This window comes from Mizuhopecten yessoensis, unplaced genomic scaffold (genome assembly GCF_002113885.1).
Source record: "Mizuhopecten yessoensis strain PY_sf001 unplaced genomic scaffold, ASM211388v2 scaffold6277, whole genome shotgun sequence".
Classification (NCBI taxonomy): Eukaryota; Metazoa; Mollusca; class Bivalvia; order Pectinida; family Pectinidae; genus Mizuhopecten; species Mizuhopecten yessoensis.
Window position 1 is genome coordinate 219,770 of NW_018406469.1, and position 15,522 is coordinate 235,291.

The 15,522-nt window shown below is 37.3% G+C and overlaps 1 protein-coding gene across 4 annotated transcripts in view; it reads right to left on the reverse strand.

Annotated features, from left to right (window-relative positions):
• The window catches only part of LOC110451884 (SLIT-ROBO Rho GTPase-activating protein 1-like), a 118,591-nt gene that overhangs the window by 81,522 nt on the left and 21,547 nt on the right, over positions 1 to 15,522 (reverse strand). The window contains exon 1 of one of the 4 annotated variants that reach the window (XM_021500110.1): positions 8,790 to 9,699. The exons of 1 other annotated variant lie outside the window; for it this stretch is intronic. In XM_021500110.1, the coding sequence (XP_021355785.1) occupies positions 8,790 to 8,829 (40 nt within the window). In that variant the 5' untranslated portion in view covers positions 8,830 to 9,699. Of the gene's footprint in view, positions 1 to 1,132; positions 1,536 to 4,979; positions 5,103 to 8,789; positions 9,700 to 15,522 lie in introns of those variants that run through there. 2 more of the 4 variants (XM_021500107.1, XM_021500106.1) reach the window with 2 other exon arrangements.

Below are 15,522 nucleotides of genomic sequence, written 5' to 3' on the forward strand. Positions count from 1 at the left end.
GGGGGGGGGGGGGGAATGTTTACAGCGAGGATAAACATACGAGGTGGGGATCGACATAAACCATGTGCTAACACTCGGTGCTGTGATACTGGCCGGGTATACCCCGCTGCCAGACATCACTGCTGTATCCACAAACTCTACATCACCAAACACTACAACATTGTTTTTTTCTTCCCATCTTTCATTCATAAAGTATTCACTTCAAATAATTTGCATGCAGAGAAACTTGATAGTGTTTATTAGGTATGTTAACTTGACCTAGCTATTACACAAGATGAATCCAGACTAGCTTTACTAGCTCCTAACAATACCGCAGCTGCAGGTGATCTCGAGATGACTAGAGACATACACAATAGTATATTAAAGTGACATTGCCTGACCCAAAATTCTGCCATATAGCTGGCTCTATTTCATTTAAATATAGGCAACCCTTTAGGCCAGAAAACAAAATAAACGTTTCCTGTAACACATTGGAAAATTTAAGGGCATGTAGGTAACAAATTCTATCTTAACATATAAGTTTATATGGTAAATATATAGGAAAGTGATCTTGATTTTAACAGTGCTTCTTTGAAATTGTCTTAAAAAAAATAGGGTAGACACAAAAAATGAAAATGTAGGATTACCGGAAACAACAAATATTTTTTGTTTAGCCTACGTTATCTGATATTTCTGTTAATGAGGTAACCCCGAGTTCTGCATGTCTAATGGTGAGTTAATACAGTCAAGTCTTTTTTTATCTATAATGCTGAGGTAATCCCAAATAGCCTAAATCAAACCTGTATATATCATATATATCTACACCGAGTCTCTGTCACACCTGTCCACCAGATGACTTAATAGCTCCTGACAGATATAACTCTACTGGCTGTTTACATTGGTAACAAACATCCACACACAATCACTACTGTACTCTAGCTCTTGTGAGAACTATCTGTCACCAAAATCAACAATTCTACACACACAAAATTGGTGCTGAAACATTTCATATAAAATGACACTACTCTGTCATCATTGACTTTTCAATCCTCACCTCCAATCATAAAACATCAACAACTTCCCAATCCAACAAATTACACACTAACATTTGGCTTGACAATATAAACAACATGATTTATACATAAACACTTACTGCTCCCAAAGCCGGTTTGCTTGCGCTTTGACCTTCGAAGTGAGGATGACCTGCTGAGATTAAGGCGGGGTAGCTCTCCGGGTGAGGCCAGAGCCATGGTTTTTAGTCGGAGATGTGTGGAACGGTACACTACAGCTGCCTGGTGTCACAAAGAGCCATGTGAGCAGTGACAGTCATGTGTAGCGGCTATATATCCAGTGGTTAGACACTCACAGTAATCCTGGGTACTTTCCTCTGTATAGACAGGACATGTGTGATAAGACTATCCTAACCCAAGGTGTGTACAAGTCAGGCACCACGTTCAAATGTTCCCCCTCTTTCTGTACACAGCACCAATGTAGAGAGAGTATACACACTACTACAGCTAGCTGTCCCCCACAGAGAGGTAGACTGGCCTCGTGATCTAGGTCACAACACACTACTGAGTGAGTCCACTGTGTAGCCTAAGGGAAGACCAGGCTGGGTGTAGACTATACAAATTAGTGAAGCGTCACCTTGTATATACTACACACACTACCAGGTATACACAGGTAAAATGTATGTATATACAGGTAAATCATAACTGTGGATCATACAATACACAACTCACCTGTCAGGTGTGTGTATACTTGTAGACATATATGATCATTATTTATTACTAGATACAGTTAGGTAATGCTATATATGTGTGTAATGTAAACTAGTCAAATTACAACGATTTATTTCTAAATGGAGGTATGATCTGTTTAACAGGAAAACATTGAAGCTTTCATATTTTTTTTTAAGTTTACATACATTCAACATTATTCAATTACCATTATCAAGGTTTAAATAAATTACAATATGAAAATAAAACATCAAAAGGCATTGAAATATAATTGACTTTTTATGACTGTAAAGCATTTTGTACATATGAGTTCACCATGACTTGTGTGTTTATATTATTTGTGAACAATTCATTGATAGCCAGCATACCACATAACAGACCTTAGGCCTACAGCTAGGTTAGGCTTGGTCACATACCTTTACAAGGTGTCTACCCACAACATCACCCAATATGGAAAATGGTCCTTTGTAGAAAATCACTCAAACTGTGACAGGAGGTCTCAGTGTCAGATTTACAATTAATTAATTGAACCTTTTTTGTTTTTATCAGATTTACCTCCGCAATTTGAATGAGATGGTAATCAAAGGTATTTGACTTAAACCTGTGGGGAGACATTCTTGTCTGAAGGCGTTTCCATTTCAGAGTTTTTTGAGATACACATCTTTCAAGCAATATGAAATCCATTTAACGATAAAACAAGACACCTTATTCAGAAAAAGGGTACTACAGCTAGATTGCTTTAGGATAAGAAATAATTGACTTCTTGAAAACAAAAATCAATATCGCCAAGACATCATAATCATGTGCTTGATTTACAGCTACAAATGAGCCGTGCTATTTATGACACTGGATTGGCTTTGTGTATCTAACCAAAGTAAGATGCTCTGTTGTTAGGGTTTTAATTGATAAATGTTTATAAGTTGGTATTAAGGTTGAAGCGTGGCCCTGACTGACAGGTTTATTGACATGGTATGATGTATGTCTTTGTTACGACATTGTTTCCCAAACGGGCCTGTCACACACCTATAAAACAGACATAACTTCCGTGATTTATCCTCGTGACTCCCTGAAAGCACAGCCTTCTACAACTGTGGGCAATACACTTTCAGTCAAGTCTTCCTCCAAAAACATTCACAGTTGGTGACCTTTTAAAAAAAAATCTTGAAGGGAATTCTTGTATACACAGCATAAAAAAATATTTAAAAAAAGGGTAAACACCTTTTTATCTATAGTTTGTATGCTGTAAAGTAAATAATGATAATCTTATATACAGAATAAAAAAATGAAAAATAAATGAATACCTGTTCGGAGTTGTCGGCATACATACTGCCCCTTGTTTATCATTCTAACTCATTTTTGACAATCATTTTTCCATGGCGCCCTCTTTTTTTTCTCCTTAACACAATTTCTTTTCCCACAATTGAAATATTTCCAACCCCTGACTTTTTACAGTAATATTATGCTTGGTATATGGTGACAGTTATCTGTAAATCAAGACTCTAAAGAATGTATTATTTCATGTTAATTTATGATGACACCAAAATGATGACCTTCACACTATAACTAGTTTAAACTGACTCCTACATCATTCTTAATCGAACAGGTAGCTATGGGCTACCAATGTCTGGCCATCAGTGTGATACAAGATCATACCGGTACATTTGTCAGACAGACAGATTGAGATGTACAGACCAGAACAGGTCACCACCTCCACTGATACAGGTATTATAATACCTGTACTCAGGTGCCCTTAGTAAGAAGTCAGCACACCTATCAATCTACCTGAGAACACCTGTTCAATCTACCTGTTAATGGCAATGAGGTATGCATGCCATTCATCTATCTATTTAGCTCTGGTATATTACAATTTATGTTACCTCAATAACCCCTCTACAGTGTACATGTATGTGGTTTCTACACGAACACATGGAACACCATATCCTATAGCTTGTTACCATGCGTCTGAATACAATCAGCTACTTATACTGAACTACTCCAGTCATTATTTAAAACCTAGTCACAGAAATGAAATACTGACTAATTAATTCCATGTTTCATGGACTGAATATCTAAATGAAGAAATGTACATTTTAAAATAATTCTGTTGAAGTCTAAATGCACCCAGTACAGCCAGCAATTACTGTAAGGTAACAAGAGTTACCTCCCATAGTTGACTAAATAGAAACTTCCAAGCCTACCAGTAGTGACCAATATAAGCTCGGAGCAGATGGATGGCTTACCAACTGGTCAAGTTCCATATATCAGTCTTTTAGTCAAGCAGACCTACCTATTGTTTCAGTTGGTAAGATGATGAAATCAGGGCTGACCATTTTGGCCAAATGTACATTACAAACAATATCACTTTTATATAATAATGACTGAAAAGTCAACATTTGGTTTTGAACATACTGTATTCATAAAATTTGAATGAATTGAAAAACTGTATAGAGGGTATTATTCAGGTCACAGACTGTCCTAGACTTGGTTATAAATGGAACAGGAACATTTAACCATCTTTAATCAATCAATCAAACAATCAAGGTGAAATAAATGATCGACAATTGTAACAATGTTAATCTGACCCGGTCAAGTTCCACTTCCTATATAATCCATGTCATTGACTTATAGTTGGAGCACTATTGATCAAGGTAAGTGCAACACTGATTTGTCAAAACAATTAACTGTTAATTAAGAAGAGACGATGGTACAGTTTGATACACTATCCATTCTGAAAAGTTGATTTTCCAAAAGAGTATACAATTTATTTTGAAAAGAAGATAAAAAATATTAATTTTTAGTAATTATAAGACATGATGTGTGAATAAAATTTAGAGATCAAAATACCAGAAAGTTTCAAGCGTTATTGTCTGAATTTATCTGCAAAATGGTCTCAATTAATCCCTAAAGCTATAAACCTGTATTGTATACAGATACATCAGATGTATGGTGTTTATATATAATTATATGGTAATTAAATGGTACATATGTATCAGCCTATTTAATTAATGACAACCATTATTAAAACAAAGTTTGTTTCCAGTTTGATACGTAATATTAAATTTACACATAGGATTAATATTCTCACATTGTCCCGCACCAGACGGTTTTACTTCCTCCTTCATCATCCTTGTTTAAAATCTGAGAAAATCTCCACAATTTAAAACTGGACTCGGTGGTAACTAGTACCTCAGACAAGAGAGAGAGAGAGTGCCTACTCCGCTCCATACCTATCAGAGGGTTAGAAGCTAGTTCTGTACCTACTTTTTCTGTAGCCTTTGATGAACTGGACTGATGTCATTGTGCTGTTCCTAGGTATACTGTTGTTACCAACCTCAATACACCACAAATGGCATAACATCCATCAGTTTACATCACATAAGGAAATATTGTCGCGAATGTTTATCATAAGGACTTTAGAATAATAAAAATGTATTTCATTTCTTAGTATAGTAAGTGGCGACATCCGTCAATAAATTGTTGGCCTATTTAGTTCCATTCAGGAAATGAGCTGGCTGAGTTGCATTCATGTGTAAGGGGATCATAATGCGGTATTTACTTGTTCTCTAAGCCCACAGAATGTACACTGACTGGACTTTGTAATCTGCCAATCATATTACAGTGGATAATGTCCAGCTAGAACTGACGAACCTATACCCTTTAACACCTACACAGATCATTCGGATGACCGTTACAAAAATATGTTTACAGATCAACATAAGTGTGATAATATTTCATTTAGAAATAACACGTTTGTATCATGGTGGAATATATGTGAAAGGGTGAGAACATGTTGGGAAAAAATATTTAACGAAGTTTGATTCAGCCATTATTTTCGAGACATTTTCTAATTCTGAGTTATATTCCATGATACTACCATATTAGGACAACGTGACCTATATAATTTAACTAAATACGTTAGCCTGTTATTTGATTTACAAGTGCAAACAATTGTCACAGGATGCCGAACAAACAGTGAATAGATAGTTTAATATTTTCTGGATGCTGCAGCCAGTGGTCCCATTTTGCCATTTTAACTAGAATATATGTGATAACGATTAAATAAACATATAAACCCTCATTTTGGAAGTTAACTTGTCAGGGACCTGTCATACATTGCTCACTTTGTAATGCATGTAGGCTTTTGGAGAGTGACAAGTGTTGCACATGAATGGTTTATTTCGACAAACTATATGTACAGGCCAGCCAAACTATGCATGATTATAATGAACCAATTAAGTGCCTTGACATTGTGAACATGCATATGGTAGGATAGGCCACAACGATGTGTTTGGAATTATCATTTCCATCAAAGTTCCAGATAAAAAAAACACATGAAAGATTCAGTTTGATTTAATGACATTTGTTACTTGACATAGGAATCAAAACTGTTAACATTTCGAAAATTCCTTCAATGCTACAATGAGGAATTATCTGGGGGGTTTTCGGTTATCTCCCCATCTAAAGGATTCCTGGGTCAAAAACTGACGGACTTCGATTAAAGAAAAACTGAATTGGGAATTTATTTCTAATGAATGGAATCCATCAAATCCCCAGCAGTAAAGTGTCACTCAACAGCTGAGAGCAGGAAGTAGTTGGCACTGACGGGCAGCTGTGATATTGTATAATAACACCAGGTCTTCACCTCTACTGATAACAATTACCACATCTCAACACATCCTCATGGTCAAAAGAAGCCAAAGGCCTGCTCACATCAGTCTGATAACTTATAGTTTGTTTGAAATGTACAGTTCTAAGTAACTCTGAAAACAACCCACACCAGGATTTCCTGTGTTGTCAGTTCCTGCCAAGTGGTAACTACCATAGACTTGTTATACACATCAGAATTTTCTTATGTAGATAGTTTCTAGCCATTGACAGCCTAAGTAGTATACCTAATCACCTCTGCATCCGGGTTTCTCTGTGGAGAAAGCTCCTAGCCATATAGACTGCCCATAGTGTACTGATTGACCAATGGGTCTAAGGTAATAGAATTTAACTGTAAGGGAGATCCTGTTTAGAAATTAAAGCTCCTTGTAATTGTCTATCACATTATTGTACCCCATCACCCTGATAATACATTTCCATGGGTTAACAGTTCCTAGTCAGTGGTTACTATAAAGCTACAATATTTACCCTTATGACATCACTGATGGTTTTTCAGTGTAGACAGTTCCTTAAGTCAGTGTTAGCTACACAATTTACCCTGATGACACCACACAAATGGGTTAGCCTGTGTAGACAGTTCCTAGCCAGTGTTAGCCACAACATTTACCCTGATGACACCACACACATGTATTTTGGATCGTAGACAGTTCCTAGCCAGTGTTAGCTACACCATTTACCCTGATGACACCACACACATGGGTTTCCCTGTGTAGACAGTTCCTAGCTAGTGATAGCTTCAACATTTACCCTAATGCCACCACACACACATGTTTTCAAGTGTAGACAGTTCCTAGCCAGTGTTAGCTTCACCATTTACCCTGATGACACCACACACATTGGTTTCCCTGTGTAAACAGTTCCTAGCCAGTGGTTATAGTTACAATATTAACCCTAATAACTACACATGTTTTCCCCTAAGTAGACAATTCCTAGGCAGTGGTAGCTTCAGCATTTACCCGGATAACATGTATACCAAAGGTTTCCTTTGTGCAGACAGCTCCTAGCCAGTGGTAGCTACAATATTTACCCTTTTACTATCTATATAGGATGGTAGTCAGAAGTCAGTATTACAAGTCTTTTTCCCCTACAAGTGTTATCTGGTAAATACAGATCTAACATTAATTTGTAATGTGGTGAACATTGATGTATTTAAGGGAAGTATAAGACAGAGGAGTAGAAGGCAGTGCTGTAGCTGCCAAACAGTAGTGATACAATAACCAACAGGTAATTGTCTATGGATAAAACATAAAACATGATCAAGCTTCAGATCTCTGAATTGAGTTCTATTAATACAGGAACCTGATAACAATCGTGACCATTGTACATGTACAAGTGATTATTATTTTCAGCTGATAACCTGAGATTGTGTTGGGTTTTTTTACTGTAATTATTTCTGTGTGTCAGCATACTTTCCACAGGCTACAGATAGATCCTACATTTAACACCTATAGTCTGTGTCTATATACCATAATGTACCATATAACAAGAGGCCCAGACTGCCTGAAAAGCTCACATGCCCTTTACTTTTCCTGGTATAGTTAGTGATAAAAGCCTACAAAAAAACACCTAATTCCTATATTAGCCTCAAATCATGCGAGTCATTATCTATGTTGTTTTACTAATATACCCCCAGCCTGTACAGAATGTGCAAATAGTAATGCAGTATTTTGAAATATACTAAAATTAACCACCTACATTGTTTCCTATACAAACAGCCTGAAATTAATTGCCTACTTCATGTCGGATACACCCAACCTGAAATCTGATTGACACCCCTGTATTGTACTATCCTATGTCACAGGATCAAACAGAATGATGTCATAATCAGTTTTTGACAGGAAAGTTCACATGCAAATATCAAGATCATTAAAACAGATTACAAATGCTGATAGGCATTGATGTCAAACTAGTTTTGAAAGGATGGGAGAAAAAGAATCACCTCCTGTGGTGAGGGTTTATATACCAGAGAAATCTTAACCCTCGGGGTAAGAATCTTTAATGTCTAACCCTCTGCTTGAAGGAAGCCTCTGGATACACAATCAAGAATATCACTGATCAGATTGAGATTTCTCAGTCATATCCTCGTTGAAGGGAAAGATTCTTTTATTCAGTGCATCATTCTATCCTGTACCACAGCAGCCTTTAGACAAACAAAATCATCGTATAGTACATTACCACAACAACCTCACACCTATTTATACAGAAACACACTAAGCAACACAACACTGATCATCTGAACCACGGAAGTTGTCGTCTTCTCTAGCAAAAATTCACTGATGATCTAAACTCTCTAAGTTGTCGTCTTCTCTAAATAGAAAAACTGAATAGAAAGCATCTAACCTAGACAAGACATTTTTTTACGGTTATGTAACACTAACACGCAACTAGAACAGGTATCAAACTTACGTATGCTGTGCTTTCGGTGGAAGTTTTCGATCTCCGGCATAGTGTCGTTGTAACACTGGATCTGACCTTGAGTGGCAGCCGTTCACCAATTGCACGTAAAATCCACTTCTAAAGTTCAAAACCTGATACAAAATGGCACAATCATCCAAAATAATTCATCCTGAATCCCTGCATTCGAGTACATGCAGTTTTGAAAATAACACTTGAGCGATGTGTTGTAAATAATATCCTAAGTGAAGTTGTTAGCACCACCAGAAGGACTTGTACATGTGACTGTAACCAGTCCTGTCTGAGTTAAAGTTTACACAGAGAAGTGGTACCACATCTGTTTTCTATAGAGAAGTAGTAGGGGCCTTCTGTCCTGGCTGGTAGAGTCACAGGTTTAGATGTCTCTGCCCTCCCTGAGACTTTAAACCTCAGGAAATCCTCCCCCCTCTCTTTACTCAGTACATCAGATTTATAAACACCAACACAGGAAAACAATATCCCACAAATGCTTGGACTATGAGTGTTACTTCCTGACTAGTATTATACACACTGTATAAATCTCCAAGTCTAGCTGGATAATGACACACAGTCATGGGTATCCTACACATACGTATGATGCTGCATACACATTTCTACCTATTTATGACTAAACAGTAGTAGTTTCAGAGACCTTAACATCTGCTGTTGCCATTGGGCTCGGCACAGCAGGTAGACTGTTTTGTAAAACAACAATCACATCACCAATCGGACAGAGTGCTGGTTCCTGGTGGAGTTCCTGGTGGGTCTACATAGAGGGGTGTACGGCGGTGGAGGTGCACGGGACTGGCGGGAAGGTGAGGGGTGAACTGTCAGTACTGGGTAGCAGTACTGTGACGGTTCTGATCCAATGCCAACAGGCTTCACCACAGCTTTATATCTACCCATCCCCACACAACATCCATCACACAGCTACACAAACAACATCTACACTTATTTCACTTTTTAGTTTGATAAAATAAAACAATTCATGTGTATATCTAACATATTTGTTGATCAACCATCAAAGGCCCTGGGCCATACATCAGGTAATAGGAACAGACTATCAGAGAGAAGTTTAACAGACCAGCAGCTACCATGAATCATCAGAGATGTATATACTATCGTCATCAATATTTTCTTATAATTATATCCCCCCCCCCCCCTATATCCCCCCAACTCCTCAATTCTTTAAATTAGAACAAAGTGATAGAGTTTGGAGATATAAATATCCATATTTCCATCTATCTTATTCACTGCCAGGACCCGGAGCATCAACATGCCAATATCATTTTCTGCTTCCTGATAATGTATAGCATGCTTAGCTCAAGAACCATATAGCTGTAAACCTTCTAAAATTAGGACCAAAGTACCGTAAATCTTCTAAACTCTATAACGTTTTGTAACTTTAAAATGAAATGATGAAGTATATATGTTTAATGCCTCATCCCTTTGTTTCATAATCAATAAAACATTATTTAAAATCAATTACTGTAAATCTCCTTGATCAGATTAATGTACCCTTCTAAAATAAGGAATATAATATTAATTTCCATTCACTGAAGGAGCAAATTACCGTAAAATCTCTGTAATAAGAATATACCTCAAAAACCAACTTCATCTAAGGATCACATTATCATAGACATTAGAATAATGAAATGTGAATAAACTGCACCAAAAGTCTTCTAATCAGACATGATCCAGGACCACATTGCGTTAATATTTATAACATGAGGCACACTTTGTAAACCCCAGTGTTACTGTAAGTTAAGTTCTACTGTAGCAAGTCAGAAATAATTGCAATGCATGATGCTATAGAAAGACCCATCTCTAATAAAAGTGTGCTAATCAAAGTGGCAGCGTAGATTTGCTTTTTGGATCCATTCCAAGCCTGTGTACTTCATTACAAACACATTAATGTGTGATAAGTTAGAACTTTTCAATGACTTTTTATTCCATTAGAATTTTACCATTATAGGGATGTTTAACTGTCTTGATAACATACATATTTATTTGAGATAAATGCTAACAAAGACTTGAGCTTCCAAACATCTACTAAATTATGAAAGCTTGTGTTTCTACAGAATAAATATTTACATCTTATGAAATATGTTTTAGTTCAGAGCTTTAAATTGTATTTCATTCAAGGGAAGAAATTTCAATGACCACAGTTGAAGGAGTCTGTTATAGAAATAAATAGATGCATTTTAGTGTTGCTTCAAACATGTTAAAAGTCATCCTAAAACATTTACACAGATCTAAGATAATGGTAACATAGCTATAGCTATCCCATAATTTCTGAAATCATAAATACTAAGTGCTGTATATATATCCTTACAGTGCTTAATAGTTCTATTACAATACTGGCCTGACCTCAGACATTCTAATATCTTCAAAACAAGCCCTTACAAATACATTTACATTTTATTATTGGCTGTACATATTCATAGACAGGTCTAATGGAGGGGAGGTAACTCGTACATCTCTATCTGTAGGTAGGATTGGAGTGACATTAAAGCATGATTCATGACGGAGCACTTAAAAGTTAAAACAGCAATAAATTATAGCTGGTGAATCAGAGACAGTGAGATACCCAGTTAGATTACAGTAGGGTGGTTATTATACATTCGGCTGTCGTTTTTTCCTGTCATTATCCTTACACAGCCAACACAAAGTCATATTGTCGATCCCATTGTGTCTTCATTGTATTGTATTCACAAGCATATACAATGCAAACAATACATTACTGAAGACTGAATCCTTATGCATGTAAACTTCATTGACATGCATGTTTAGTCACCTCAAATATTCCTTGTACAGGCATGGAACATGGACATTTGCTGGTCGCAATTTCATGTGTCATAATTTTCATATGTAAATGCAGTAAAAAAAAATCTAAACCTAACATCTGCATAAAGAGTGTATCATACCATTACAATACTAAGGATAATCAGAGGATATCTTGAATCAGTTGTGTTTGTTTTGCAGTCAATATTTATATCATTATCATCGTACAGCAGGACAGGGCTGACCAATGAACTCAGCTACTAGTGGTCCTGGGTTTGAATCCTATTCTGCCTTTCCTATTGCTTCACAGTAACAGGAATTCATAATGGCATTTTACTTTAGAAAAATAAAAAAAAAGACCAAGACAAAACCTCTGTCTTTTTTGAACATCTATGTCAGATACATATCAAATCAGCATTACGTTACACATGTAATCTGTGATGGGTTACGTTGGTGCATGTAAGTTATTTGTGACAGTAAATGACACCTAGTTCACATTCCTGTGTATTCAGATAACACACAGGTGATATATACAGGTGTAAACCAATATATCTGATACCAGGTAACAATCCCAATTCAAAATGTCCTCATGTACACACGGCCCAGACTAGAATGGAGAAGAAAGGGAACCTGAGACATAAACACAAAAAAGTTATATTTGTTTTTCACTAGTTAATATTTATGGCTGTAACTATATAATTCGTTTAAGGTCTACTTTACAGACAACTTATGTCTTACTGTACAGGTGTAGCGGTGACGAAATATACCGAGTGTATATTACACATATAGCGTCTCTAACTATCAATATACATGAATGAGCATTGATCAAATCTAGGACACAGCTGACATGTTAACCTGTCAACACTCAAAAACCATTTAAACCCCACCGGTACTGTCTAACATTTACACTGGTATTTACATGGGAGTTTACATCTAACATCGCAGTTTTACGCCGGGTGACATTCACATGTTGTCACCTATTAAAACCTTTACTTATATTTCCAGAAAGCTGTGACGCTACTTTGTCTACAATGTTTCATTAAAATGTATGTTATTTCAATACACATGGACACATGCGTTCAATAAGCTGTACAGAGCTAGGTGCCACATAAAGATTAAGGTGTCCGCTTGACTGAGTAAGTACAAGTGATGAAACACGGTGATAGTCAAACTGGAAAGAAAGAGGGCCTTAAGCTCATTTTATTTCAAGGTCATTCAAGGTTGACCTGGAGAGCCTGGTAAGTAAAACTAGCCACTGTACAAATGTTTTTTTCACTATCATTATAGGATTTAATGCCTGATCAAGAGAAAAATATTTTTCCGTTTCCACTGAGTGAGCGGCTAAAATAGCCTTGAGGCAATTGTAAGGAAGAACAGTGACAGCCTGATCGCCCCGGAAACAAAGCAATGTAACTGGGGCTACAATCACTCTCCAACAATCAATAAAGATCATACCCTGCAGCCAAAAATACAGTACAGTTCTGAACAGTCACACAATGGAGTAAAAAAAAGCTCCGGCTATAATGTGAACTCATTTGTCCTCGTCACGGCTGTAGTTGTGACCAATGGATCAGATCAGTGAGGCGATATTTGTAATGGCCCAAAAGGACAAATGTCCCCCATCAACAATTATACTATAAAATTAGACCAGATTGAATAAATATTTGAATAGAGAGCTTTGGTCATCAGTAGCAATTCAGCCTGACAACAACTCTTTATGCCATCGATATTGACCAAGATGTCAGCAGAGTTCCTAACCACTAGCTCCACAATGGATGTTATTGGTATAGATCCTAGCTCTGATGACCATGGCTGGTCAACGTCCAGAGCTCTGATGACCATGGCTGGTCAACGTCCAGAGGCTCCTGGATGTGTTATAGCTCTCCAGTGACCAGCTGGCTCCATGTTGATGGTCAACAAATGCCTAGCAACACCATCAATATAGTGGGCAGCCTTCTGTGTAAGATTATCTGCCCCTTGGAGACCAAAAGTGTTGGGGTTATGGTATACTGCCACAATGGTCAGACTGGGCAGCCTTTGAATACAAATTTCTGATGATGAAACCTTCACAGAATGATGGCATGGCGTTGCCATGCAGGGTTATATCACTTCAGTGGCAATATCGGATAATGGTACCATAGTTTTGTTACTTATAATATGAACATAAACTGGGCAGCCTTCCACATGCAATTTTTCCCATAATAAAACTTTCTGAGATTTGTTTGGTATTGGGCTTACTACTCCTTGGATACTGAGAGTGTTGGTGTTACTTTCGTTACTATCGCTATGGACATCTACTAGATAGCGTTCTGTGTACAAATCTCTGCCCTTGATTAAGAGACTGTGAATGTTGGCATTTCTATAATTAAGAGATTGAAAAGGTTGGCACTACTATTGGTCTCTAGTGGAGTATAGATAGATAGATATACTACACAGCTTTCTGTGTACATCTCCCTGCCCCTGATTTAGAGACTGAGATTGTTAGTGCTACTATTGTTACTATCAATATGGACATATATACTACACAGCTTTCTGTGTACATCTCCCTGCCCCTAATTTAGAGACTGAGATTGTTAGTGCTACCATTGTTACTATCAATATGGACATATATACTATACAGCTTTCTGTGTACATCTCCCTGCCCCTGATTTAGAGACTGAGATTGTTAGTGCTACTATTTTTACTATCGCTATGGACATATACTAGATGTATTCTGTGTACAACTCCCTGCCCCTGATTTAGAGACTGAGATTGTTAGTGCTACCATTGTTACTATCACTATCGACATATACTAGATGTATTCTGTGTACAACTCCCTGTCCCTGATTTAGAGACTAAGTGTTGGTGTTACTATCAACAGACTGGATAGCCTCCTTCCTGGTGCCTGCTAATATTGACCTTGTGTACAGCACTCTGATAATGATAATCTTGGAGACTGACAGTACCGGAATGACGATCATTAGATCAGTGTTTACCCTCCCTCTCTGATGGTGTTTGCCTACCTCTCCCCTCGATCATCAATCTGACCGTTGGTGCTGGCCTGGAGTGTCATTGATCCCTCAGGATGGCAGATCCTATAAACGTCCCTATAAAGCCTGTCCAGTGTTTACTGACTCTCTCCTCTGTAGCATAGCAAGGATTCTTATTGTGTCAAGGATACACAAGAGGATAAACATAATGGCCACTCAACGTGGTATTGGTTTGGTGTTCAATACCTAACAGACAGAAACAGTTCTGCTGATTATAATAGTGGAGCTATAAGTTACATAGACAACAATAGCCTAATAGACCTACCGTAATACTCAGTAATACAGCTAATATTTCATACAATGTTACTTCACAAAGCCTATTTCTTCACAAACCTCAGTTTTCAATTTGCAATTTTGAAATTTTTGGGTCTGATTAATGTGTTTCTTGATTAGATTTTATTACTGTTGAATTTGGGAAACCACAAACAACATAAATCCTTAAAAAACAAAATAACCCTGTTTATATGGAGTATTAATACCTGTAGTTTAACAAAATGAAAATCTTCTGGATTATAACTTATGCATTACAGGAAGCCTATAAGGACTAAGGCTGCTTACCTGCGCACCAAAGGCCTGCAGGACTAAATGGTCCGTTTCCCTGCATATGAAAAGCCAACAGGGCTTACTGCAGGGCTTATGGCTGTTCATCTGCATACAAGAAGCCTAAGGGCCTAAAGCTGCTCCCCTACATACAAGAGGCCTAAAGGTCTTCTTAAGGCTGTTGTCCTACATACAAGAGGCCTAAAGGGCTTAAATGCTATTCCTCTCCATACAAGAGGCCTAAGGGCCTTAAAGGCTGTTCTCTGATATAGAAGAGTTAGGCCTAAGGCTGTTCCCCTACATACAAGAGGCCTAAATGGCTTCTTAAGGCCGTTTCCCTACATACAAGAGGGCAATATAGCATATCACTGTTC